Source organism: Haplochromis burtoni, unplaced genomic scaffold (assembly GCF_018398535.1).
Source record: "Haplochromis burtoni strain Fernald_Lab_line unplaced genomic scaffold, NCSU_Asbu1 Contig_30, whole genome shotgun sequence".
NCBI lineage: Eukaryota > Metazoa > Chordata > Actinopteri > Cichliformes > Cichlidae > Haplochromis > Haplochromis burtoni.
The window spans coordinates 699,372-727,237 of NW_024582391.1; the positions used below are offsets into that span (position 1 = coordinate 699,372).

At 42.0% G+C, this 27,866-nt stretch overlaps 2 protein-coding genes across 8 annotated transcripts; one reads left to right on the top strand and one right to left on the bottom strand.

The window, feature by feature from the left end:
- Window positions 1-93: 93 nt before the first annotated feature.
- idi1 (isopentenyl-diphosphate delta isomerase 1) lies at window positions 94-5,957 on the bottom strand. 3 transcript variants are annotated; one of them, XM_005918418.2, is made up of 7 exons: window positions 5,928-5,957; window positions 4,145-4,299; window positions 3,283-3,455; window positions 3,107-3,199; window positions 2,858-2,988; window positions 2,649-2,753; window positions 94-866 (listed from the first exon to the last, which is right to left on the bottom strand). In XM_005918418.2, exons 1-7 carry the CDS (start codon window positions 5,940-5,942, stop codon window positions 654-656), a joined length of 885 nt encoding a protein of 294 aa, XP_005918480.1. In that variant the 5' UTR covers window positions 5,943-5,957; the 3' UTR covers window positions 94-653. The 3 variants fall into 3 exon arrangements, with proteins under 3 accessions (XP_005918480.1, XP_005918482.1, XP_005918481.1); XM_005918420.3 differs by having other exon boundaries at window positions 5,822-5,938; XM_005918419.2 differs by lacking the exon at window positions 5,928-5,957 and adding an exon at window positions 5,865-5,923.
- On the top strand, window positions 5,638-27,809 carry wdr37 (WD repeat domain 37). Of its 5 annotated transcripts, none has more exons than XM_042219250.1 (15): window positions 5,638-5,759; window positions 6,947-7,213; window positions 9,131-9,227; window positions 9,323-9,418; window positions 11,654-11,718; window positions 12,061-12,126; window positions 15,184-15,322; window positions 15,789-15,860; window positions 16,148-16,192; window positions 16,371-16,447; window positions 16,569-16,803; window positions 18,234-18,375; window positions 23,214-23,348; window positions 25,389-25,503; window positions 25,601-27,809. In XM_042219250.1, exons 2-15 carry the CDS (start codon window positions 7,061-7,063, stop codon window positions 25,730-25,732), a joined length of 1,569 nt encoding a protein of 522 aa, XP_042075184.1. In that variant the 5' UTR covers window positions 5,638-5,759; window positions 6,947-7,060; the 3' UTR covers window positions 25,733-27,809. The 5 variants fall into 5 exon arrangements, with proteins under 5 accessions (XP_042075184.1, XP_042075186.1, XP_042075183.1 ...); XM_042219252.1 differs by having other exon boundaries at window positions 5,655-5,842; XM_042219249.1 differs by lacking the exon at window positions 5,638-5,759 and adding an exon at window positions 6,078-6,333.
- The last annotated feature ends 57 nt before the right edge of the window (window positions 27,810-27,866 follow it).

The following is a 27,866-nucleotide window of genomic DNA, read 5'->3' on the forward strand; positions in this document are numbered from 1 at the left end:
TACAACTTACCGAAATTATTACCACAAAAATCAAGGTATTATTTAGCTATTAGTGAATCAATTGAATCTAAAATTCAAAAGTAAATGCTCGTGCAAAGTTCACACAAATACTTTATTGTGTAAAAGTGTACAAAGATACAGCTTGTTCACTGATGTCACTGTCAACAATACAGAGTGATAGCAGTTGTGACTTAGAGATACTAACCCCCTCAGGCTAACGACCTATAATCAGGCACTTCACATTATTATATAAAAATAGGTTGCTGCCTTTGTGGAGCTGTTCTTATTTAGTGTCACATTTCCTGCTAACATCACCTTCTGCTCAGGCTGTGAACCCAGCTCATCCGAACTACTGCCTGAAAGATGACACGTGAGCACTACAGCAAACGTCTGATCTACAGTGAAGATGGATGCATCTCAGTGCTACAAACCTACATAAATCACCTTATAGATCACATGACTAAGACATTCTTTACTTTGCGTTACAGTGCTGAAGCTCTACACCTTCTCCAAAGTAGCTAGTGGAAACCTCACATCTTGAGTGGAGGTTTATTTTCAGTTCTCCAGCTGCTCAGCCGACTGTATTTTTATGTCAGTTCTGCATAAATCAAAGAGCTTGAAATGCTGGAAGAGGAGCCGGATCCTGGATAGAATTACATGCGGTGGATTTTGTGGTGATCCATGAACTGTTTGAGGTTCTGCAGGTTGTCCCACCACGTGAAGAGGAAGGTCTCTGCAATGAGACTGAACCAGGGCGTGATCTCCAGTTCTTTGCGCTTGGCCTTCTCCAACATCTCCTTCAGCTCCTCTTTGCTCACATAACAGTGGCTTTTGATCTCATTGGGGTCTGGATTCAAGTCCACGTCCTGTGGAGAGGCATAAGAAAGGATTGTCTTTGATGCATGACTGATAGACAAAAGGCAGACTCGCAGACAAATGAAATCCAGATACACGCTACATCAAGATAAATGAAAACAGCTGTCTGTAAAGTTAATTTGCTCAGGAGTAATCATGTTTTTTGCTCCATTCCTGCTTCCTCTAAGCTGGTACTCTCTCATATTGTCTGCACCTTGTAAACATGAGGCCTCTGTGCTCATACCCAGAGCTGTATGCCTTTGAGACCACATTAGGGATGCTCTCTATATGATAGAGAGTCATGAGCCATTACTTGCACATACGCTGACCTCATTATAGGAAAAACTGGACATGTTTAATGTGGGCTTAACTTTAAATCATCATGGAATTGTATCTGTAGAACACCTTAATATTTAAGGTGATAATATTCAGTTGTATGATTGTGGTCAGTGACTCACTGAGCTAACATGCACCTAATTTATGCGCATTTTAATTTTTGCATGCCAGTCACAAACACACACATTAGAGCAGTTTCACCTGAGGCAGGTCCACCTCACATCAGTGTCCTGCAGAGTGACCACAAGTTAGTTTGAAGAGCTTAATGATTACATCCTGTGTACATGAAGCATATTCCTAAATGAAGCTATTCTTTTAAATCCACAGAACTCATGTACTCAGAGGTAAACTCGGGCCAAGGGTTGTTATTTACACGGGTGAAATGAAGCTGTCACATCAAGCCTGCACACTGTGTAAGGTAGATTTAGCCTTTCAGGTTAAAACAAAAATCACTGAGTACAGTGGATATAAAAGTGTACACATCCCTGTTAAAATGCCAGGTTATTATGATGTTAAAAAAAACAAGACCACAAAAAATTATTTCAAATCTTTTCCCACGATTAACATGAACTTTGACCTCTGCACAATTCATCTGAAAACCAAACAGATCTGTTGTGGGGAAAAATATGAATAATTAAAAACGTACAATAAGGGAGGCTGCCAAGATACCTACAGCAATACTGAAGGATGTGCAGGTATATTCGGCATGTACTGGTTGTGTGCTACATATGACAACATCCTGTATGTTGTCACATGTGTGGACTATGGGGCAGGGTTTCAAGACGGAAGCCTTCTCTGACAAAGAAAGACATCCAAGCCCAGGCACAATTTGCAAAAAAAAAAAAAAAAAAAAAAGCTAAAGTCTCTCAAAAGCATGTTACCATCCCCATGGTGAGCCATGGTGGTGGCGGTATCATGCTTTGAAGTTGAATTTTATCAGCTGGAACTGGAGCTTTAGTCGAGGTGGAGGGAATTATGAACACCAGTCGCTTTTGGCTCAAAACCTTCAGTCATCTGCTTGAAAGCTGAAGATGAAGAGGAATTTCACCTCCAATGACCCCAAGCATATATCCAGATCAAGATAGGAAATATTTTCTTTTAGTGAAAGTTTTGCACAGGAGATGACCTCACAATCTGACAGCTGGAGCACTTTTACAAGGAAGAGTGAGCAAATGTATCCAAGTCAAGATGTGCCATGCTGATGGATTTTTACCCAAAAAGGGTAAATGCTGTAATTAAATAAAAAGTTGCTTCAACAAAGTTTTAGTTTAAATGTGTGCATGCTTATGCAAGCAGCCTATTGTCCATTTTTTGTCCTTTAGAGTTTTCCCATAACAGATTTGAATGTTTTTCAACTGAATTGTGCAGGTTGTAACACAAGGGAAAAGCTTTGAGGGTCATGCACACCATTTATATCCACTGCATACACTTGTATCTAACAGATACTACAGCACTACCTTCTGCACAAAAAGGATGTAGTCAATCTCATGTTCTCCCCAAACCCCATCGGACTGGGCCTTGTAATGGATTCTTGTTAGGTATGTCATTTCATCTGGAGTCACCTGAGGAGAAACAGGAAAGCGGAGATCACACACAAGCGAAGATTTGCCACAATCCTTAGTAATCCTCTTCCAGTGTGGGTAGAAGTCAGAAATGAACCACACACCTGCTCCATGGGAATACCCAGCTCTGCGCCGAGTCTCCTCTGAGCAGCTCTCCTCACCCCCAACGCATCCTTCTCCTCCAGCTCACTGTCTGTGTGTAGAGGATGACTACAGCATGTGTTTGTGAAGCAGCCTGCACAAAAAACACACACAGAGACACAGAGGATTGTTAAAACCTATAAATACTGCTTAGCCTCGATAAAGCAGCCTCTGAGGGGACCGCAGGAGAATTTAAAAGTAGAGAGACTGACCTGGAAAAGTGATTTTGGCGTCAGACCTCTGCTGTAAAAGCAGCTTCTCCTCGCTGTTGAAAATAAAGACGCTGAAGGCTCTGTGCAGCAAACCTGTTGGCAAGAACAAACAACATGCATAGAAATGAGTGATGCAGAACAATACCTGTGTGGATCCTAATGTGGAAGACAGGCACCTTTGTCGATGTTGGAGTTGAGGTGGCAGTTTTTCTTAGTGTCCGCTCCGATCTTGAGGTCGTTCTCGTCGATGAGGATGCACATCTCGGACAGAAGCTGCACCTGCTTCTCATCCAGGTGATCGGTGGTTACTTCGGGCATTCTGGCTGCAGACTGCAGGTGTCTGACTTCACTGCAGCGCACAGGGTAGCAAACAGTTCATGATTCACCAATTTATCAGTGTTGGCTTTTAAATAGCACTTTTCATTTGAATGACAGGCTTCACCGTTGTATTTTTTTTCTGTAGTTTTACAGTAGATGAAAAAATGATTATTGTGAGGTGCTTCTGAAAGCTCTAGAAAGTGGACCTTGCGTTTTATTCCAAGTTTAGGATTCAATATTCACACTCAAGGAATATTGTATAGCAATAACACTGAAAATCCAAAATCAAGAGACTCCGTGAAATGATCAAGAAACCCTCTTTGAAACAGTGAAACACATGAAACGTTGGTATCTTGCTAGTTCGGTATAGCTTTTATATTAAGACAAAAGTTTACTAAATACACCTGCTACAACATATAAAGCATGCCGTACTGGCGACAATATACTGAGGATTTGAGCCACGACCATAACAGTGTGTTCTTTAACCCTTATGTAAAGCTATGTCAAGAGCAAGACTTTGTTTTAGACAGAATTTGGCCTGAGTTTTGTTGGTAGCTGTGATAACCCGGAGCATACAAACAAACGCGCTGCGGCACTCAGCTATCAATAGCCCAAAAAACAGCGTTACTTCCTGTTTACGGCTAATAAGCTTAACCGTTAGCTGGCTTTTAAACTCAGTATTTTGGGCCGGTTTCAGAAACCTACGTCCTTCCATCTTACCTGGATATTGCTCTGCCGCAGGTAGTAACAGCTGCGCACGCAGGTCTGGATCGCCGCAAAGCTCCTGTGGTGGCACAAGGTGCGTTTGATTTCAGCACAGCGGCTCCCTCCCTGGATAGCATCCGGAGGACCGCCCACACAGCCCGCGCCATGGCCTGAGAGAAACAGAAAACCAATCACGGGGACCGGGGGTGTGGCTGTCGGTAAAAAAAACGGCCAGGATCGCAGTGGGTCGGGATCGGAAGGTTAAATCACGCTTCTTGACAAGGTTATTCTGCCAGATTACCACCACTCTATAATTCAGATATATTTAATTTACAATGACACAAGAGAGAGAGAGAGAGCTCGGCTGTTCAAACACTCGATTTTTTTTTAGCATTAAGGTTCCTGTTTTAGATCAAGTGCAGTTCATGTTACATCCATATAGGAAAGCCATAGAACTTAATACAGGGTGCAGGCTCGCTTATCAAGCCCACTATGTCCCTTCAACTGAATTCTACTGATCTGTTTTGACTGTAAATTACACTAATTCATACAATTCGGTAGTGAAACTCTCAAACACCTATATTTCCGGTAAGTTAATGCAGTTCAAGCTCCATTAATCATTCACATGATTGCTTCTGCAACAATCACGGTAATCAGGAGGACACTGAGCCGATACGGTCAGATTTTGGGAAGCATCTTTCATGTCTCTTTGAAACCAGTACAAGGTGATTCACCAGGTGTACAGCTAGCTTTAAAGCATGGCTCTACTCAACAATGGCAAAACAAATAAAATGAAAATGTGATGAGGCTATTGTGCTAGTGATCCACTTCTACACCCAGGAAAATGCCCCTCTTGTTTTGCCTCTGCAATCTAACAGAGACATTTTTGCACTTTTATAACTGTGGCTACACCTCTCCATAAGTGTACTATGCATATATGCTTATAAATATGCAGACAGCCATCTTTAAAAGGCAACCCGAAGAACTTGTGACAGTCTGGCCCTGCATTTATAATGGAACTGCATCATATTACATATATTTAATTCAGTGAGGAGGACATATTTCGATGATGCAACTTTGATAAAAAAAATAAAAAAATAAATAATAATATAAATAAATATATTAGGAACATTGTATAGGAATAAACTACTCCAAAGTTTACGCAAACACAAGTATGATTGCGTTATATTAATCAAGTGTAGTTATGTATTAATAAAACATTAAAGCTACTTATTTTAAATTTTCATCGTCAAAACCTTCCTTACCTGTTTACTAAAGCTATTTAAAGAAGGTGAAGAAAGAAGGGCAATACCAAGTTGTACCACAAGATGGTGCAATGAATCCATCTAACATTTATTCTACCTGGTAACTCATATTTTTAATAGTGGCCACACAAAATAAAAGGAATAAGGGAGCAAACAAGAAGTGAAGTACAAATCCCCAAACACTCCAAGTTAAAATGCAATTGCATAAAACAACTTTAAGGTCTAAGCTGAAAATGGTAACGAGCCAACAGCTCCGTTCCCGTAGACTCTGCTTCATGTTTTCCTCCAAGCCCCGACTGTCAACACGCCATCAGACCACTGCACAGCACATCTGCGCCACCCAGGCTTCTGTCAACTGAACATAAGTATGCACCGGCTGTTGTATATACACGCTACAGAGAAAGCGACAAAGCATTCAATTACTCACGAAAGCTGTACTTTCTTTAAGGTTTGCAAATCACGTCTTTTACCGTGTTTCGACGGTGTTTTAGGGCGCAGTCTGTCAGAACGACTAGCGCTTAGAAGTTACTAACCTCACGGTTTTTCATTCGTTGTCCTCCCAGCCGCGAGACAGCTCATTGGCTAACAAAGTGCAAACACGGTCTACGTTACACGGAAGTAGAGTGCACAAATAATATACGTCATGTGTCAAAATTTTCTAATAAAAATCTGATACTTTTTGTAATAAAAGTATAATTGATCACCCATTTTCCAAACTAATGAGTCACAGCCTTGTCAAAAATGCAAACTTGTTAGCGTACACGAGCTCGTGCGACGTTAGAGATGATATAACCCGTCGTGTCCTTTAGCTGCTGTGCGCTGTTTGGTCTAAGATGCCGCGAGGAAGCTGATATGTGGCAGTTAGCTCGTGCTAGCGTTTAGCTCTAGTAATTTCTCGGGCTGCTTGGCGTGTATAGATTCAGTCAGGTAATGACAGTGGTGAGTGTCGTCTCGTTTCGTGTACCTGTATATCAAAATGATGTCAAATTACCTTTTAATTTTTCATAGGTAGTTAATAGACGTACTGTTTTATGAATCGACGCGTTCAGGCGTGTTTACCGTTTCCAGTCTCAGTTTCACGCTCATATATATAACGAGCGAGCTAATATTTATTACACATCATTGCCTGCCCTAGAAAATTTCTGTTGGCTTATATTTATTACCCGTTGTCCTCTGGCTTACTATCATACTGCGCTATAATAACGGAAGCAGCGGACATACAGCGCTGCAGAACTTCAATAACATCCTGTAATTAATGTGGTAATATCTGCTGGCAAAGAAATGTACGATTTAGAAGATGATCGGGTCTTTCAGGCTTTACTGGCTGTCTATTGTAAATTCAGGCGACACCATTTACCTCGGGACTCTTTATTAATTGGACAAAAGGTCTAAATGCACTTTCTATATCTATTATTTCCCCGTGTAAAAGAATAACGTGAACACATAGTTAAATTGTTGGGATTTTTGAATGGATTTAGAATTTAGGTTGTTTTACCTTAAAGAATTCATGTAATGGGGCTAAACCTGCATTTTCCTTTCTTTTCACTGACAGACAGGTGGCGATAACTGAAAGCCTGAACCAGCCAACCAGAAAGTCCAGCCAGTGTTTACCTGTTTCTCAGGTAGGGTGTGAACAGGGGGCAGGGCCACCCACGAGGTAGGAGGGATGCCTGTGGAGGGCGGAAGCAGCAGCGGCTCTGCTTCAGCTGCCCGTCACCCCAAGCAGAAGCGCAAGGCTCACAGTTTGTCTATCAGGCGCACCAACAGCACGGAGGAGAGGCCGGGAGGCATCCAAAGAGGAGACATGCTGGATGGACAGGTGAGGGGGAAATACACAAAGACATGGATCCATGGGTTTTCTCATTTACACACAAGCAAATCGACAACAGCAGACAAGCAATCTATGTTAACTTGCAGTTTTGAAGACAGCGTAATAACATATGTTAGGTGTAAAACACACAGTTTCACTTTAAAACACAGCAGGCTGTTCTCGCATAAGTAGCATTTTTATTGTTAGGCTGTTTTGGTGCGAGGCTGGTTCTTTCATTCACAAGAGTACAGTATGAGCCGGTTAAGCAGCATTTCTTTTATTTTGTACTTGCAACATCAACAACGCCACGCTTTCACGTGTTTATGAGTTTCTTCCTCTTTGTGAAACAGTAGCTGCAGTTTCTTAGTTTTGGGCAGATATTTCTTAGTCAAAAAGTTAATGCTGTCTCTGTCCTCTGTGGGTTTAGACTTTGGTTACTCATTTCTTTGTTTTAAAACAAAGTACTCGCCTGTGTCTCTGGTATCAAGTTGGTTATTAACTTACTCCAAACACGGTTCTCTAAATTAGTTCTACAATTGATTTATTTCTTCCAGAAAAGGGAAGACTGAGAACCTGTTCACGAGCAGCCATTTCCTGGTGCAGACCAGTTGCTTCTTCCCTTCTGAGATAATAAAAACTGTTTCTGTTTGATCAAGAATATCTTGGTTGTTAACTTTTGGGAGTTGGCTTTACAGCGACCTTATTGAAAGTCATCTCCCAGATAAGACCAACAGATGGTTTGTGAGTGTTTCACATTGTATTGACAGGTTTCTCGTATCGGGGGAGATGATAGACAACGTGTAGGGTTAAAATGAAAAACACGTTGGATGACCTACTTATCAGTCACTCTCAAAAATGGGATGGTTGAATTTGTCAGTTTGCCAGACCATGGAAATCCTTTGCCTTTTACTTTCTGCGCTTTGTCAGCCACTAAAAGTAGAGCTCAGCTTGCACTCGCCTGTTGTCTCATCAAGTTTTAATATGGGCCGCTTGTTCAGGTCTGATTAGTCTTTTCAACAGTCCTTTTTTGTTTATTGCCAAGACTGGCTGGCGCTGTGGATGTACCTCCTCTATTCCCTGCAGCACTGGCTACACATACACAGACAGTTTTATGGACCCATATTTTACACAGAACAGATATTCTTCCTCACTTTTAACGCTGCCGGCTTTGGCCTGAGTAAGCTGCAGGTTTAAGTGCCACTACTAAAGCAGCTTTAAATTCACAAGGCCTGCCTGTTACTTCTTAAATGACCTTTATTTATTTGTTTGGGCTTTTTTTGATAAAGTGTGTGAACGTGGTGATGACAGAATGGTCATGCGGCTAACGTCATTGTGCCAAGCGGTTGGTTTTTTAACACGTGCCTCAGCTGAAGGGTGACAAGTGAAGTGTTTGGTATCGTTCCTTTGGACGGCTGAAGGACTGAGCAGCAGCGCTCGGGGAGCTGTGAGACGCAGCCTTCTGAATCTAGTGTTTTCATGGCAGCTTTTATGTGTCTTCACATGCTAGTCTGGTGGAGATTGGCGGTCAGCTGGTAACTGGGTACATCTAGGACTGCACCATGGAGGTAAGTTAGTAGAGGCTGGTTGGACACTCCTGTTGTGTAGTTATTTGTTTTTAGCTTGTAGCTCTGTAGCTCAAACTGTGGCCAAGAGTTCGCACAAGTTCATCTGCTGCCCGATTAAATCGCGTAAACACGTGTGTTCAGTTAAACGTTTTACCTTTAAGAGTCACAAACTTCACTTCCGACTGTAATAACAGAACATGTTGTTGTTATACAGTTCTGCATTTTTGGCATAGCATTATGCTACATTATGTTACGCCACACTTGAGGATGTGGAGCGAATTCCTGCTCTACATTCCTGACCTTGAAGCGTGCCGTGTGTATGACCTTACTGTGTGTTTGGTTCTGTTTTCTGTCTGTCCAGGACTCCAAGCTGCCTCTCACGTTGCGGAGCAATCTTCTTGACCTGTTTGGTCAGATTGAACGGGAGTTTGAGAATCTCTACATAGAAAACCTTGAATGTGAGTAACTGACAGTGTACGCATCAGTGCTCATTTACTGAGTGGACGTTTTCAGTGTTTAAATACTGACACGTCATCGCTGTCTTACGTTGCAGTACGTCGGGAAATTGAATCACTGAATGAGCGGCTGACTGGAGATGGACAGGCTGTTGAGGGAGGAGACCCCACCAAGGGAGCCTTGAAAACAAAAGGTCCGTAATTTCCAACACAAATCTATTTAAGTCTGTAATTTACACTGAGTACAGTTAATAGAAGTCTTTGGAAATTGAAATGGAAAATATTGATTGTGTTTAAAGTGGATATCTCATCCCATGGTGGCTGAAGTAATCTCCCTGGGAGCTGATAAACATAAAGATTTAAATTGGCATGTTACTTATGTGTCATCTTTGTGACAGACTGTCGTAAAACAGCTGTACACATATGAGCAGTTGTTTTTATTTTTACCTTTAGGAAGCCAAACTGTGTTTGTTCTTTGAGTTACTGTGGTTTAGTCACGATGCAGATAGATAAATGGTGACTTGTAGGGCGTTTGTAAATGATTAAACTGCTGATTAAAACTCGAGGAAGTTGTTGATCACAGTCCACACAGTGTTATTGCCACAGGCTGAAGACAGAGGAGTCGCCAGCATCACAAAGGCGGTGAATTTCGCCGGCTGAGTGGCACCGTAACACCCACAAAGGGGTGTGGGACTTTTCAGTAAACTGATTTCTCCTGAGAGATATTACAAACAGTGGCATTCCCACTCTGTCTCTAGCCAGCTTTTCGTGTTCTGCATCACATCCATGTCATGACATTTCTCAAAAAGTATCACAAAAACCATTTTGGACCCAAACTACCAGGAGTCCAGGAACATAAATTGAAGGGAAATGTGCCCCCAAATCACTCAAACATACGATAGCATTCGAAAAGAAGAGAAGTACAAAGATACAAGCAACTAAATGTTTACAAAATTATAGATAATACCAAAATAACTTTAAAATATTTAAGATAAAATAGCGAAGGACACGGATATTTTCTACCTTTAAAAAATGCTGTAATGAATAAGAGTTAAAGTGAAGGTTAATGAAAGCAACAAAGTTTAATTTGAGATGTTTTATCGGCTCTCTCAGACAGGCAGACTCTACCTGCACAGCCTAAAAAGACAATTTATCATTTCTTTTTTTTTTTTTTTTAACTTCTTTTTATGGCAGATGTTTGTACCAGCTGTGTTTGTTTATGTTGTGTCTATATGCTGACCAGGCTGCTATATGGCATGGCTACACATTTGCATGAGCCACCTGTTTTTTCTTTGTATGATGGTACAGGGTGAGTGAACATTTTCTAGGAGCTAATGTTTACTTGGATTTTACTATTTGGGCATCCAGCAGCCTCCATAAGGTGAAAATACTCTCCAGTAACCCTCCGCCTGGCTGTGTATCCCTGTTTTCAGTAAATGTGTTTTCAATGCCAACAGTTGCCTCGATTTTCACTGCAGCATCCATAGTTTTCATTTGACTTCAGAGCTCGAGGCACATGCCCACCTGGAGGGCAAAAACAGTATGGCGGCCCTTTGAAAGTCTATAAGTTTAACTTATCGAAAATACCAGAAGGTTCCTGTGCTATCAGATGCACTAATAAGCTTTAACTAACCCTGCCTTACAGGCTAAACGTACCAGTCCCTGTTTCTCCTCAGCAGCCCTGGTGTCAGTGGTGTCTCAGTTAAACTGTTGGAACAATTTACCTGACATTAGATGTATGACAAATGTGACAAATTCATGTTATTGGAACTTTTCTGACCCTACACTGTAAATTTCCACAAGACATGAGATTGGAATACATATGAAGATACATCTAGCTGTAAGCTTCCAGCCTGGCAGCAGTGCAAGGTGAGAAAACCCCCCCAAATACTTTAGTCCTGCAGTACTACTGAGTGTCCACTATCGGCTGTCATGATGGAGGAACGTTTTGCCCACCAGGTTAGCAAGTGACTGAAATCTGTGAATCACTATAAGATGCCATATAAAAATTGTACAAACAATGATGACACGTTCTGTAAACTGATCGATGTTCATGCTTGGGGTGAGACACTCACATAGGTCAGACTTATGTAAACCCTCTGTTATGACACCTAATATCCTTAAAGGCAGCCTGGATTTCTAAAATAAGCTCAGTTTAACTGGTGATCACACTTTGTGAAGCTGAGCTCTCGACAGTATTTTCACAGCTCCGTCCTTGCTGGACACGGGGACATTTACACTGCATAAATGTTCAGTGTAGATAGTATAACTAGAAACGCTCAACAAGGCTTTGTATTGTCGAGGTGTGTGCTATTTTAAAATCTTGACACTTTACGAGGCCGTCACTGCAGCAGTGAATAAAAGCAAGCAAGAGTTCTGTCACTGGGTAATGAATTTCATTCATTGTTCTTTGTGTCTCTGTCACACAGCCAGCCACAGCACCAGTCAACTGTCACAGAAGCTGAAGACGACCTACAAAGCCTCTACCAGCAAGGTACCTGGCACAAGCCACGTTAGCCTGTTCAATAGAGCTCGTAAGACGTGTCATGTGTGTAAATATTTGAGCTTTTGGGATTCAGGCCTGTGTGAAGTAACTGACTGTGGAAAGCCCCTGTAATGCTGAGTGAGAGGAAGGAAGAATCTTCCTCTGAGGAGATCATAATCTGTTTAAAAAATGTGGGTAAACAAATAATTCACTGATATGATTGAAGATTTTAATCACAGGGGTAAAAGAAATCGTGTGTTTACTACAGCATTTACCACAAAATGTCATCTCCCATGACTTTGTCCTTTGTAATCTCTTGACTCTCTGACACAGTGCTTGTACACTTTCCAGGGCAAATTAGGTGGACCTCGCAACTTCAGTGTGGCAACATGGGAGTTGTGGGGCGGAGATTCATGGGTAACTTCCTGAATGCTCTGTTTGCCACTAAGCATCATGGGGGAGGCGGTGGTGGCTTGAATGTCTCTTTAACTGCAGTCTGAACTTGACTCCTTCTCTGCTCTGCACTCATACTCAAGTCATTTGGGCAAAGCTGCATTTGTTAGATGTACAAAGTGTTACTTTTTATTTTATTTGTTTGTCCTTTTTTGTATCGCCTTTCATTACTTTGGCGATTCTTTGAGTCACTTTTCATCAGCTGTTTCAAACACCGTGTCAGTTGGCTACACTTACCTTCTTGCTAGATGAGAAGATCAAAAGCAGTCCCAATTTTGGGGGGAGCTGACGTTAGTAGCTGGATAGCTTAGCTAAGCACAAAGACTAGGCCTAAAGACTTCTAATGAGGAAGCAACATTGTATTGCCCGAAAGGTAACATAATACATCTATCAACAATGATTTCTGTGGAACTTTTGTGCTAGTAATTTCATGTTTCTGCTGGTCGCCTTAAAAAAATAGTCCGGCACACGATCCCTGCCTTCATAAAGTTTTGTTGTTTTTACAGTTAAGTTTTTGCACAGTTCAAACAATTGATATAAAAGATTTTGTCTGCACATTATACCTTGTTTTGACTGGGCCAGCTAGCTGTTTTTCCTGTTTTCAGATTTTATGTTATCCACAGTTAACCGGCAACTTGACCAGTGATTAGTGTTTTGTGGTTTTTTGTTTTTTTTTGTTGTTGTTTTTTTTGGGGGGGAAGGGGGGGGGGGTTGTTTTGATCAGTGTTCCCCCGAATTGGGTTATGTTGGACAGGTCTGCTTTCAGCTTCTTTTTGTTGTCTTTCCCATACAGATGTTGTTAGTAATGATTACTATTATTCTGCCTTTGAAATTAACAGATAGTTTTACAAAAACTATTTCAGATTTTGAAAAAAAATAACATCAGGTTTTTCATTAATCTGAAAAATTGCTGCCTTTTGTCTTATAAAGCTAGATGAAGTGTTTCCTCTCTAATTGGTAAAAACCTGTATCTGTACTTGCCATCAGGTTACAGATGAAACATCAGCAGCACAGCTGATGCCCTCAAGCTAGCATCCCTGCCACTAGCAGTATAGCTTCTAGCATCTTTACATCTGGTTAAAACGTTCAGGGCTGATCTCTGTCTGATCGAAATCTGTTGTAATGAAAAAGCTACCATATTCTATCTTCACTTCACCTGCTTTGCTCTGCTCCTCTCCACATTCATGCACACACAGTGAGAGCAGAGGAGAGGAAACTGGTGTGAGCTAAAAATTACACGAGTGCAGATAAAATTAGTAAAATAGAAAAATACCTAAAATAAATATTTATCTTTTTTCCATTGCTATATTTACAGTAATAGGAGAATCATTTTTCTCTTCTTTTGTGTTCTAAGTAAAATGCTGTTCTGCTTTTTTTTAATGCAGAGAAAAACCTTGAATATAGCCACAGTGAAAAGAGCATTGAGGGAATCAAGAAAAGGCTTCTTTAATTAACCCCATGACAGAAGTAGCAGCTATGTACAATACCACTAACCTCTCAGCTGGCTAAGAAACATGACCAAAAACTAATTTTGGAAAGATGGAGGGGACTTGAAACTAATGATCCTCACTAACTATAGCTTCAGTGTTGTACGGGGTTGACATTGACTGGGCTATTCACTCATCTTGTCTGCTATTTTGCTCTAACAACAGAAGGTGTATAGTAAGGTTGCATCAGAGCGCAAGGTGAATATAAACACTCTGGACAGAATAAGAGTTTATATTAACACAGTCTGGCACTCATGAACCAAATACTTTGCTGCTGCTGCATCTAATGTCTAGCAATGTTGTTAGCTTGTTGCTGTGGTCAGCTGTCTGCAGCAGCATGTAAAGCACTGGCTGTGACAGCTCTGTGACAAGTGAAACTGCACTTTAGTTTGTTTATCTGGTAGCCTGCAGTGACGGGTCCATGTGCAATCAGACCACTAGTTATTTTTAGAGGTTGCACCGGTCGTTTACAAGGACAATCACAATCTGTCCTCTCAATAATTTGATACTCTAGTGACATGCAGTGTGGCGCAATCTGAAATCACAAATATGGCAAACACAAAAGTGTCGCAGTGTACAAACACACTTGGGGTCTGTATCACAAAGCCAGTTTAAATTATTCTGATAAGCTGACATTTAACAATGAAAACATATAACTTTAAATAGAGGAACACAGTATAGAGATATTCAAATAACTTCCCGATAATATAACTAATGTGTTTAGACAAACAGAATTACCACAAAGTGAAGTCTTTTTAATGTGTTTGGCATTTTCAACACGAGCGGTTATAAACTGATAAACGTTAAAAACAGTTAAAAGTTAAGGAAGGCTCGACCTGCCAATGCAGAGGGTGACCAGCACAGGTAGTCTGTGCTGAAAACCAAAACAGGTACGCGATAAAGCTGTAATGTTGCTTTTGTAATTAACTGAATTCATAAACAGCGTGCACAATTAATATTCCATTGTAATTAGTTATCGAACTTCAGTTTGTAGTAAAACCTTTTTTTATCTCTGACATAATTATCACCAAAAGTAAAAACGACTTATTATTCTTATTGCTCATCTCTTTAATGAAAACCTTTGCCGTCATTATGATCATGTGGGAGAAATGTCAGGCTGGCTTTGTTCCCATGTCCTTAAGTTAAATTGCTTTGGAGCCATTTAGCTGTACAGTTAGGATTAATGACACCTCGAAGAGACTTAACCTATTTCCTAAGAAGACGCCTTTCCAGGTGACCTTGTTTTGTGATACACACCCTTGATCTAATCTGGCAAGCAACACATTAGCTTTTACTGTGTTTGACAACGAGTAACAGTTAACTGGCAATACCTGTATGTAGCCAGGTGTTGGCTAGGAGTTATATCAGTATTTACGGAGCCTAAATGAAGCTGTGCAGTAAGACAGGAGAACTACAAGTTAAACTCTACATATTCTTATATTTTGTAATCAGTGTAATTACATTTACATTTTTCAATAATTTAACTGAGTGCTGTTAAACCGTTATACTTTTCTCTCCCTCACACTCGCTTCAGATCGTGTCCAGTTTCAAAGCCACCACCGGCTCCCGGGCTTTGTGCCAGCTGCTCAAGGAGTATGTGGGCCATCGCGATGGGATCTGGGACCTCAGTGTCACCCGAACTCAGCCAGTGGTGCTGGGCACTGCCTCTGCAGGTAGAAAAAAAAAGTCCCTTCACAGACTATATAAATCAATCATGATAGCTTTGTTGTACACACAGGCAGCATGTGGCACCCTAGTTTTAAATAAGAATAAATAGCAAAGACTAAAGGTGCTGCAAGCAATATTTGCATCATTATATCTTTGTCAAATTAATTGTGATGCCTCGGTGCAATTAGCAGAAAATGAGAACATACTTAAGATGATTGATTACATCTGGTGATGCAGCGCAAGTAGTGTTTTAGTATCAATATTTATCCAAACCAGTCCTTCAGAAACAACATGTTGGCCTCGTTTTATCTTTAAGCAAGCTCGTTAAACAATCCAGAAATTTCTTACCACATCCACTCAGACTATACAGCCCATTACATAAAGGCAGGATCATACAGCGTGAAACCATTAGCTGGTTACTGTAAAAATGGAAATGGCTGCATGTTGTTTATACCTGCTCTCTCTTAACAGACCACTCAGCGCTGCTGTGGAGTATAGAGACGGGCAAATGTCTGCTGAGGTATGCTGGCCATGCAGGATCAGGTAATCGCAGCCAAAAGCTTTATTTGTCTACAGACATTCACAAAGTCCGTACACAAAAATTATTCTAAATCGTTTATATTTTTTCTAATAGAATGTTTTAATAGCCTGTCTGAGTGCTTATAACAATATTTAGTGTGACGTACAGCCTGTCGTGCGACATCTCTTGTTAATAAACACTGGCTCATGGCAGAAGCATTTCGAAGCGTATTCTTAGATGTAACACTGTCTGTCAACATTTGCTTACACGGCTTGTTAGATGACGTCTCTTCATTGTTCCCTTTGCACAGTCAACTCCATCAAATTCCACCCCACAGAGCAGATGGCACTCACAGGTAAGCATTTGAATGCATGTTTGACTTGTCAAGTCGACTACGTTAAATATAGCATCTGTTTCAACAGGTTTGTTCTCCTTGTCGTCGTTTCAACCGTTTTCTGCTGCATCTGTTGCCTCCAGCAGTCACTCGTGTGTAGATGTGAGCTGTGCTCTTTGTTGATTTGTACTTTCCACAGCCTCTGGGGACCAGACGGCTCACATCTGGCGGTACATGGTGCAGCTTCCAGCCCCACAGCCACCACCAGATGTCAGTGTGAGTAGCTTTGAACTTGTTCTCTTCCCAGTGTTTCTACAATAGGTCACTTTACTCTCAAATGAATCAAACCAAAACAAGACAGGAGCTCGACTGAGCTTTTGTTTTGCGTCTTTCACAGGCTCCGTGCGATGAAGACCAGGATTCTTCGGACAGAGAGGAAGGCGAGGTGGATGGCGAGGGCCCTTGTGAAGTGCCCACGGTCCGGGTTGCTACTGCAACACTCAAGAGCCACCAGGGCGTCGTAATAGCAGCTGATTGGTTAGTGGGAGGCCGACAAGTGGTGACAGCTTCCTGGGATCGTGCTGCCAACCTGTACGAGGTTGAGACTTCTGAACTGGTTCACACGCTCACTGGTATGTAATGGCAGAGGAGTCGTAAACAGAAGTCAGGGTTTTTGTTATTTTTCTTCCTCATTAGTGTACTTTGTATGACACTCTACAGTTCAACCAGACTGTTATTAAAGGTCAAATATGAAACTACAGACATTTTATCTTGATGCATGCTCACTCATCCAGATAAGGAAATCCCAGAAAGTTGATTCTGTTCATCTGGACGTAGAGTTTTCAGTGGGAAAAACCACTCATCCAAGTGACTTCTTCAGTCTCAGCTGGCTGCAGGTTTCCCCAACCTTATAAACAGTACATTTGCACAATGACTGAAACTAGCACCACTGATGAACTATGGGCTGTGAGGTCGGTCATTAATGTGCAAAATCTCATAACCACTGATCAACAAGCACTGATCAATGACCATGAGTACCATTCACAGAGAGTTGGGGAGTGGCTGCAATCACAGCATTGTAGGATGGTAAAAAATGTACCCTTAGGCCCCCTCCTTGATTCAGAGATGGTCTTTCCCTTTTCCTTGACTCCTCGCTCGAACCAGCGTTCCTCCCTGTCCAGGATGTTACATCCTCATCACTAAAAGAGTGTCCACTCGCCTGTAGGTGTAAATAGACTGCAGAGTCCTGGCCTGACGAGGTAGCTCTTCTGTGTTGTTCCATCTACTTAGCCAGAGGTTGTTTGGTTTCCCCGATGTATAAATTATGGCAATCCTCCTGGCACTTAACAGCGTACACTGTGTTACTCTGTTCCGATCCTTGGGGTTGACCTGTTTTTGGTGCAGCGTGTTTTGGGGTTTGAAAGCCACAGAGACAGGGTGTTTAGAGAAAATGTGTTTCAGCTGTTCCAGTACTGCTGACACATACGGGATCACTACAGGTTTTTGCTCAGGCAGCAGTTGTCCTTTTCTCCTGGATTGGCTGGAGTGATAGAGCAGTGACAAAATGTTCTCATGATAGTCTTTCTGGTTTAGCAAAACCGTGCACCTACCCTTGTCTGCTGGACAGGTGATAATGTTGTCATCACTAAGCAATGTGAGTGCCTTCCTCTCCTCCATGCTGATGTTTGATGTTGGGTACAGGCATTATAAAATCCATGTAGTTTGTGGAGCCAGCTTGCTTCTTTCAGTGTTTCTCAAACTCTTTTTTAAAAGCTGCCAACTTAAAACTTTTAAAAAGTCATTATTAATACTAAACGATCCAGGTTGAATTTTACTAAAAAGGTCAGTGCAATAGCACCAACAAGCTTTCTTCTTTTCCATGAAATCACATTCAGCCTCATATTTTTCACCTTCTTGTCCACGCTCCACCTACACTGGTTTAATCCAAAGAAAATCTGACGTGTAAAGATCACACGCTGTTGTTTTTGTTGTTTTTTTATGTTGAGATTACTTAAAAAGGTGTGATTTTATGCAACACAATGTGCTGTGTGTGTGTGTTCAGGCCATGACCAGGAGCTGACTCACTGCTGTACCCACCCAACCCAGCGGCTGGTGGTCACTTCATCCAGAGACACCACCTTCAGACTGTGGGACTTCAGAGACCCATCCATCCACTCTGTCAACGTCTTCCAGGGACACACTGAGTGAGTCTTTCTCTCTCACCCGCGCTCCTCCTTCCTGGTTCCCTGACAGATACTTAAATGTGGGTGCAGTCTTTAATTTGCCCACAGGGTGGTGCTGTAGCATCTCACCTCCATAAATCCCTCCAACATTTTCTTTTTCCTTTTACATTAATTTACAGACCCTGTTGCTCTAAGCCAAATCCTCCACTTGCCTCTCATTCATTACGGCGCACTTCTCCTCACTTCAACAGTTTGCTTCTCTTTCTCCTCTCTGCTCTTCGACTCTCGTTCTCCCTCCCTCTCCCGTTCATTTATCTGTCCGTTTCTGCGTTAATCCCCCCACTCTGTGTAATTTGGCACTTCGCTCGCTGTTAACACTCAATTGCAGCCGCTCATTTCAAAACGATGACTGTCAGGCTTGTCTGTGGCTTTCAATGGCAGTGCTCTTTAAAAGGCACAAGAAGTGCAAGTGTGTAAGTGTGTGTGTGGGTGGGTGTGTGTGTGTGTTTGTTTGTGTGTGTGTGTGTGTGTGTGTGTGTGTGTGTGTGTGTGTGTGTGTGTGCCTACATGCGTGTGCCGGCTGGCTGGCAGCCTTTGATTGCAAGTGGGGGGATTATGGCAGAGCTCATTATGTACGACCCCAACATGTATAATTCCCGCAGATCCCACTCTAATTCTCTCCCATAGACAATTGCTGTAATGAGATTAAGCACCAGTGTTTCACAGTTAACAACAGCCCTCCTCCCCTCCTTTCCTTCCCTCCATCCTTATTTCCTTCACAGATGGCCACTTTCTTTGTGGCGCTGCATTTAAAGCAACAAGTAGACCTTCAGGCAGACATAATGATTCCCCAAACTTCTGCAGGCTCATTACAGGACTGCAAAAAGCCTAGTCTGTAATAGTATTTCTGCCACTTGACAGACGCAGTGTAAATAAGAATGCAGCTGAGCTGTTTTTCAAGTTGCTGATTAATAGTTTAGTTTTGTAAATATGTATAAATGGAAGACGATGCCCATCTCAGAAGAACACAACTTTAAAGTCTTCAGATGTCATGTTTTCACTCATGTGGTGTGCATCAGTGAGTTGAAAACCCAACAATACTAATTTAGCTGAGATGTAAACAAGTAACACAATGTAGACTTCAAAGATGAATTAATTGGTTTAGTTTGTTAAATGCTTGCAAATCCATTCTCGGCCTTTTGCTCAGTAATTATTAAATATATTTAGTCCTGTTGTTTACTTTATAAAGAACACGGTGACACTGCTGCCAAGTGCCTGGAAACATAATAAGACAGAATCTGATTAGATCTCAGTGTTGATATCTTGGTGATTTCGGTCCAACAAATATGCTAAAAAGTCCTAAATACTCGCTTTAATGGTTTGGAGGAGTAGTAAGCAGAAGAGGAGTTGACACAGGCGTACTCTGTTTATCAACTCATGGCTTTTGCTGTATGTTCGGGCGAGTAGGAGAGCATAATGGACTGGACGCTGGAAAGAAGCTCATTGACTCTGTGTGTGTTTTTACAGTTTCCCCACTTTACTACTTGTGAGGTATCCTTGTTTTAACAGTGCCTTAGAGCACTAACAGGTTGCCATTCCTCCTACTAATTCCCCAGGATCTCCAACATGACATAATGGTGTGGCATAAATGGCATAATCTCCGCGTCCCTCCTGTGGAAACATCAGAGAGAGTAGAGTGTGAATAGTTTAATAGGCAGACGAGGTTGAGAGCTAGAGGGGAGACAGCCTCTCGTTTTCACCGTCTTCACTGGCAATTACAGCTAACGCTCCCTGACAGCGAACCTTGGCAGCTAAAAGTGCCGCGCGCCCCCTCTGTCCCGCCACCCCCGCCGTAATTGCAGTGTAATGACAACTGCGCGTGAGCTAACAAAACGACCGAGAGCAAACGAGAAATGACAGCGGACTTGCTCTACAGACGGACTGCCATGTCACGTTTGTCTCTGCTGCCGTCGACGGCTTTCGGTGACATCTGATTGCAGTTTTGGAGAAATGCAACTCTGTACGTATGTGTGCTCGCGTGTGTCTGCATGCAGATGTGACATCCTGTCTCTGGAGGAATACAACAGCACTTACTGGGTTCTCAGCGACTGTCAGATCTGCAGCATGGCAAAATAACAGAGTGCTCTTAAACCTCTTAGTCGTCGCTACCTGAATATTTTCATTAACATTTTAGGCTTATGCTCTCACCCACTCAACAGTGAGCACATGTTAAGGTTCTTTGAGATTTCCATACATTTAAATGCAGTCGTTTAGACCAAAGCCTCAGTGCCAGAACAGAAATCCAGTCCACTTAACAGTTTTACGTAAGAAAAATTAACATGCAGTTTGGTGTCAATGTCAATAATACAAAGGAGTCTTACAAACTGTTATAATAAGTCTAGCCAGATCATTTTACACACTGCTTTCATGTGATATTTGCATTTATAATGCACAGAAAAATTTAACCCAGCAACACAAAGGCATTCAGAGTGCTGTTAAAAATGTCTTATATTTCGGGGAAGTAATTTCATTTGAAGATTGAGCCGAAGCTTCACGTGAAGACTAGCTGTAACTGTCCAAAGGGCTTTCTTTGTAGATGTTGAAGCTACAGGTGTGTCCTGGGCTGTGATGTCGCTTAAACGTATCACATGAGGCTGTCATAAAGTTTCTGTTTTGAAAAAGCACAGCCCCAAGAAAACACTCACCGAGTGGCTGTGCACCAGCAGATTGTAGCTTTCTGCCTTCTCGAGATTCACTCTTTCACACGAGTGAGTGACAGCGAGATAAAACGATGTATTGTAGGGTCTTTACCTTATAATGGAACGCACCGTGAAGTGACTGTTGTTGTGATTTGTTGCTGTAGAAATCAAATTGAAATGATCTGTTTTCTTTGTGAGAACAAGTTTGAGTTTCAGATCATCACAGTTGGTCAAAAGTTGGAAGTTTTGCATTGTTCGCATTTTCTTCACATCTTATATGAGTCATGACACCTATTGTTCAGGAGAATACTGCAGCCTGTACTCGCACGCTCAGTGCTGGTGTAAATCCTGCCGAACCGTGAACGGCCATCTCTCGCTTCTTCTCCAGCACCTAAAGTCTCACAGAGAGTCTCGACCTTGGCTGTCAGAGACACTGCAAAGCATTAAGTACTACAGAACACTCCCCTCCTTCCTCACACCCATTCTAAAAAACCCTTTAACCTTAATCAACCTTTTAATCAATTATCTCGTCTGATTACACTCCCCTCACACCTCCCACCTAACACACCTCCTATCTTTCCTCTTCGCTATCTCTCCCTGCTCTCCGTTTATTCCCAGGTGGGCTGTACCCTGCAATGTCAGAAGGTGCCTGTAACGATAGAGCAGTTTCTTTGAGCCGCAGCCTCCCTAATAGCACAAAGTTTAGTCCGCTAATTAGCCCTTAATGCCATGTCGATTTAAATTAAGCAGGAAGCCAGTTTTACCTAAAAAGATGGGATGTAGAACCCAAGATAGTGGTGTGTGTGTGTGTGTGTGTGTGTGTGTGTGTGTGTGTGTGTAAAGGCAACACGAACCTTAATAAAGAACGAGGAAGCCTATTCAGGCTTTTGGTTTTACTTACCTCCATGAATGAGTAGAATAGATTCAAAATGCTAAAGATCTGTTAAATGTATGGATAGGCCTGACCTTAGTCCTAAAGAGGAATCATGCCTGGCTGAATATAGGGGGGCGGAGGAAGGGATGGGTGTATGCACTGCTGCCTCCAGTGTGCCCAACATTCCTGTCAACAGGATCAACTAAATAAAGTACTGCCTGAATTTGAGCACACATTTGTTTTTGTTAACAATATGACAAAAGAACATTTAAGTTTTCAAACACATGGAGATTTCCACTATAAAGTCAAATGTTAACGAGTTATCGCGGATCTATATATATATATATATATACTGTATTGGTGTGGCTCCGTTGTATTGGATAAAAAACCATAACAATAAAACACTTGTGTATAGTTTAGGGCTGCCCAAGCATACATCGAAAGTGCTGCAAGTAATGGGTACTTGAGGTTGCCTCAAAAGGCTCTGAGAGGACGCGGTAAACAGACTGGTTCTTATATAGTGCTCGTGCACTCTACTTGAGTACTCAAAGAGCTTTATACATTCATACAAGCACTTTGCTCTACATTTCTAAGTGCTTCTGTCTAAAGTTCACGCTCTGATGAATGCATCAGGAGCAACCGTGTATTACACTTGCATGTATTATGTTATATGTATAATGTTCCCAAACTCCGGAGCATGTGTTTCATCACATTTAATCGTAAACTGAAAGAAAGAAAATGTGACTAAATGCCAATGCATCGAGAGGAAATCATCGTTCACAGCATCCTGATGGCTCAAACACGTTTGCTGGTGTGAATGTTTTCAAGTCATTATTTATCTCTTCACTTTGTCCCGACTGCCGCATCTCTGTGACATCCTCTGTGCACGAGTGAGATGCTGCCAACTTCAAGTGGCAAAATGACACTTTGTAAGGTTTTAACAATGCAGAGTCGCATCATAAACGAAGAAGCACACAGTGTCAGCTTTACAGTGTTGTACCTGACACACCCTCTGTGGCTCCAAGTGTCTTTGCACATCACCGTGACGCATGTGTGCGGCTCGTGTCATCTTTTATGTATTAACAATAATAGCACTGCCCTGTGGGAGGGGGTGACTAGTAACTTGTCACTCAGAAAACTTTCTTCTTTCCGTGACTGGTAGAGATGTGCAACTATGATCTCTGAAATAGAAAACCATACAGTAGCTCATTACCACCTCCGTTTGCTGCTTGCACGCTTTCGTGCGTAACAAGTGTGTAACGCTGTTGTGTGTGTTTGTCTTGCAGCACGGTGACGTCTGCGGTGTTCACAGTGGGTGACAATGTGGTTTCAGGAAGTGATGACCGTACTGTCAAGGTGTGGGATCTGAAGAACATGAGGTCGCCTATAGCAACCATCCGCACTGACTCAGCTGTGAACAGGTAGGTGACAGGAGGAGAGAAACTGTAGCACGCGGTGCTGCACGTCACAAACTATGGTGTTAAATTGATATGTTGGCTGGTTGAGCGCTCTGTCAGTGGTTGTCAACACTATAAATTAATTTAAAGTCGTAGATTGCTTTGAGGTTTATTTATTCAATATAAAGTATAAATTGAATTAAAATTTTACAAGTAATTAACTTAGGCTGATGTAGTTAAAGTCAGCATTTTGGGCATCAAATTTTCTTTGTGTATTATACTTTTCTTTATACTTTATGCTTAACAAATGTATTAGAAAACCACCCGATGTACGGTTTATGCAACCGCTGCTCTACATTAGAAGTGATGGTAACTACCAATACTTGTAATTACCAGCATGCGCAAGCTCTTTAGTCAAAATGATATTTTTAATGCTAAAATGTAATTACTGTTGTTATCCACGAAATTTGAAATTCACTGGGTTTCTTTTTTTAAAGCTGAAAAAAAGAATAAAGCGCACTGTTATTTTTGATTAAATGTCAAATCACAGTTATTCACTTGCATTCCTGAATAGAAAAATAAATTTTAGTTATTGAATGTTCTTGAGTGAGGTCGCAGATGCAAGTGGTGGAAATTAGTTTGATTCAAAGGGTAGCTGCAGATCATTTGAGAAGGACTTATAGTAGAGGTGCTGCTCCTCCACATCGAATAGCGCCAGTTGAGGTGGTTTAAGCAGGATGGTTCCAGATGCATCCTTGGCACGTTGTTTCGGGCATGTCCTGCTGGTAGGAGACCTCTCGTCTGAGCTGGAAGAGAGGGTGAGGGAATTCTGAGCTGCCCCCGTGACCTGAACCTGGATAAGCAGCAGAATGGATAGATGGATGAATGTTACACTTAATTAATTTTGGACTTCTCAGAGGAGTCCAGTGTTAAGTTTATATTGTTGGATTGTCATTTATGCTTAGAAATATATAATTGATTGCATATTGATTGGATGTCTGATCCTTAGCAGTCTGCAAAGACTGTGTGCCTTCCAGAGGGTTCTGGCATACATTTTTTTTTTTTTTATTAAATACTTGTGTTTTCTATTAGTGACTGGGGATCTAAAACAGTGTTTCCCAACCTTTTGGAGCCACAGCACATATTTCACATTAGAAAAATCACACCGCACACGACCAAACAAAAATGCCACAAAAAGCATATTGATCATTTTTCCCCACGCACCAGATATAGTGGAATTGGCTCGGTTTGTCCCCAGTGTACCTTTCTGTGCTTTCTTCTACTCATGCTTTTCTCCAGGAACCAGGTCAGACTGACTACTTTTTCTTTTCAAATAACTATCTATTGCAGTGGTTCTTAACCTTGTTGGAGGTACCGAACCCCACCAGTTTCATACGCGCATTCACTGAACTCCTCTTTAGTGAAAAATAAAATAGGATTTTTTTCAAACTCAAGACATACATATGTTTTTTACTGGTGCACAAAATGAGGCGTGCATATCACGGCGGAGGCTCTGCCGAACCCCTGAGACCGACTCACCAAACCCCTGGGGTTCGATCAAACCCAGGAACCACTGATCTATTGCTATTACGCGCTGTGTCGTCTCACAGCATGACTATTTTGTAATTGTTTTTCTTCATCTTCATCTTCTTCAGCAGGTAGTTGTAGTGCCCTCTAGTGGAAGAGAATGTAATTGTTAGAGTGCTAATCAGGTGGAACCAGATAATCTTCCGTGCTGCAGGACAGTGGTGGGGAAACACTGGTCTAATAAACTTGTTAAGCATTGTATGTACTGTTAAGGCAGTTAGATGTTCGTATTAACATGGTTATTGTTCCTTATCTTCATCTTCCTTTAAAGTGCACCACACCACCATTTACCAGACAAGATTGTGTCATCGTTGTGCTGCAAACAGAAAGTGAAAATGTGCTTCAGACGTGGCTAGATTTAAATTCTATTCTTTCAGTAAATCACTGACATAGAGTCGGCCCAGTCAATCAGGAGAACTCGGGTCAGCAGATAAACTCTGGCTCAAGTTTAAAGTGCGACTACATCTGATCTTTCAGGATCAGCGTCTCTGCCAACCAGAAGATCATTGCTCTGCCACACGACAATCGACAAGTACGCCTGTTTGACATGAGCGGGGTGAGGCTGGCCAGACTTCCACGCAGCAACAGAATGGTAAGAGCAGAATAACCTGGACGGGAAGGCGGTTGTTAGCTCAGCATCAGTTACCATAAACTAAAACGTGTGTGTGTGTGTGTGTGTGTGTGTGCAGGGTCACAGGCGAATGGTGTGCTGCACGGCGTGGAATGAAGAAAACCAGTCGTGCAACCTGTTCACGTGCGGCTTCGACCGGCAGGCTATCGGCTGGAACATCAACATCCCCGCCCTGCTGCAGGAGAAGTGATCAGAGTCCCTCCGTGTATAGACGGCGCAGCACACGTCTGCACTGTAACCCGTGGCCTCGCACACGCGCGTTTCCTCTGTCGAGCAGTTTGCTTGTCGTGTGCTTCGCAGCTTTCCAGCAGTGAGCTCCAAGTTCAGACAATAATTGCTCCTCAGTTACTCTCACATAAAAGCCTTTTCATGTCATCTGAACACGCGTGTACGAGGCCACACAGCCGACCTTCTGCGTCTGACCCTTCACTTATTTAGCATGGATCGTGAATTGTGACAAGGCTCGTCCGATCTGTCCGCCCCCAGCCTCCTCTATATATTTCTGACCCGTGTGCCGCGGGGCTGCCGATCACGGCACTGTTGTTTAGTTACTGCTGAATCGTCGCTCTTGCATGTAGATAAACTCAGTTTGCAAATGTTACTTGTAAAGTCACAAGAGAATAGAACCGTTTGTAGAATACGATGTGTAAATAATATATTGTGGCCTGTTTAAAGTGACCTGTGTTGCAGGTTGTTGTTGTTAGCTAATGTGTCTTACAGTTTGGCAGAGACAGTTCTGTGATTCTTTTATTTTATTTTATCCTTTTGGTCAAATATTTGGAAGATTTCTTATCGGAACATATCACAAATCTCCGTCATATCACCTGTGCAGCGAGCGGGCTGCCGGGCCAGTCGGTGAGCGCTTCAAACGGCGTCTGAGGCGTTGTGGGAAACCTTTGACAGATTGAGATTCGCTCCCTTGCCTGTTACCTTTGATGCTTTCAGTTTCACAGCCAGCCTCCATATTTCCAGTATAGTTGAAACTGTAACTCTGCCTTGTTCTGTGTTTACAGTGGATTTTTATTTTTTTTTAAACATGTTGCTTTTTTCTGCCTTTTCTGTGAGGATGTAAAGTGTCAAGAGCATAGCAATAATGACTCTGTGAACGGGAATGTGTTGTGCATTATCATATTCCAGTATTCCCTACGTGCTGCTGGTGTCCATAAGCTCAGTATAGACTCGTCCTCTTTAGCTTGCTGCCAGCTCCTGAGCCCTGCGTTGCTGTACTGTGTGATCCTTAAGTGAACTTGTCAGGTCATTTCTGTGCTTCAGTAGCGCTCCTGTCAACATGCTCTCGCAGTTTGTGTTGAGCCCTCAGTCTTCTATAACTTCCTGCATCTTTGTCGCTGGCGGCGCTTTTACTCTCTGCACGGAGCGCTCTTTATCCAAAAACAGAAGCAATAACCCAGCTTGACTTGATGTTTCTGGTGCTCGGAGTGAAGTCCGGGTCTTTCTTTTTTGTTTTCTTCCATTTTGAAATCAGTGACTATAACTTGAAATACACACTGAATCTCAGCTTGACTTCTGACTTGCCTAGAAATAGGCTTAACTGGATTCCAGGAAGCTTCAATTGTTACACTTGTGCAATATTTTAAACATGAAGTCATGCTGTAGTTTCTCACACGTTTAATCGACTTCAGTGCTGTAAAACCCACACAAAAGACTCTGTGTACCTGTGTGACTGCTGTAGCTGTAGCTCGGTGTATAAAGGTGACTTACTGAAAAATCTGGCTTCAGACTTCACTGCTGTTTCTACCCACAACACAAACGGGATGCATTCTGAAGTAGCATGAATCTGAAAGTGTAATAATCTTATTGAAATGCCTTACATTGCATTGAGGAGAAAAAACCCGGTGCATGGGCCTTATCCATCCAAGCATCAGTGCACTTTTCCAAATGCTTGTTAAAGAACTAATTGTGTTCCCGAGCACAGCAAAGATAGGATTTTTATTCCTGTTTCATTCAGGGAACTCAATTTGGCGCCCACCGGTATCAATGTCATTTTAATCTGCAGGTAGAACGGCACGGCCCGATTCGTGCCCCGCTTATGAATTTCAACCTGGAGGAAATATGATTTTGGATTGATACATTAAATTATTGCGTGCCAGGCTGTAGGGGTAAAAAAAAAAAAAAGAGTGGATGGGCTTTGCTTCACTGTAGCGAATCATATTCACCTCAAACTTCATTATGTGATCTACTTTGCATACTTTATTGTGACGGGTACGTGCTCTCTTGACACTTTCCAATAAAACGTGTGATTTCCTTTTTCCAGTCTCACATCTCTTTTTCATCCTATTCAAACACAAGTCCCTTGTTCCCTTTTG

Bases quoted from the DNA above. Each gene is read 5' to 3' on its own strand.
- wdr37 (XM_042219250.1), top strand. From the start codon at position 7,061: ATGCCTGTGGAGGGCGGAAGCAGCAGCGGCTCTGCTTCAGCTGCCCGT. The intron at 9,419-11,653 runs GTCCGTAATTTC...TCTGTCACACAG, and splicing joins GGGAGCCTTGAAAACAAAAG to CCAGCCACAGCACCAGTCAA. The intron at 16,448-16,568 runs GTGAGTAGCTTT...CGTCTTTCACAG, and splicing joins AGCCACCACCAGATGTCAGT to GCTCCGTGCGATGAAGACCA.
- idi1 (XM_005918418.2), bottom strand. The intron at 3,456-4,144 runs GTAAGATGGAAG...TGTGCGCTGCAG, and splicing joins TGCGGCAGAGCAATATCCAG to TGAAGTCAGACACCTGCAGT. The intron at 867-2,648 runs GTAGTGCTGTAG...GCCTCTCCACAG, and splicing joins ACATCCTTTTTGTGCAGAAG to GACGTGGACTTGAATCCAGA.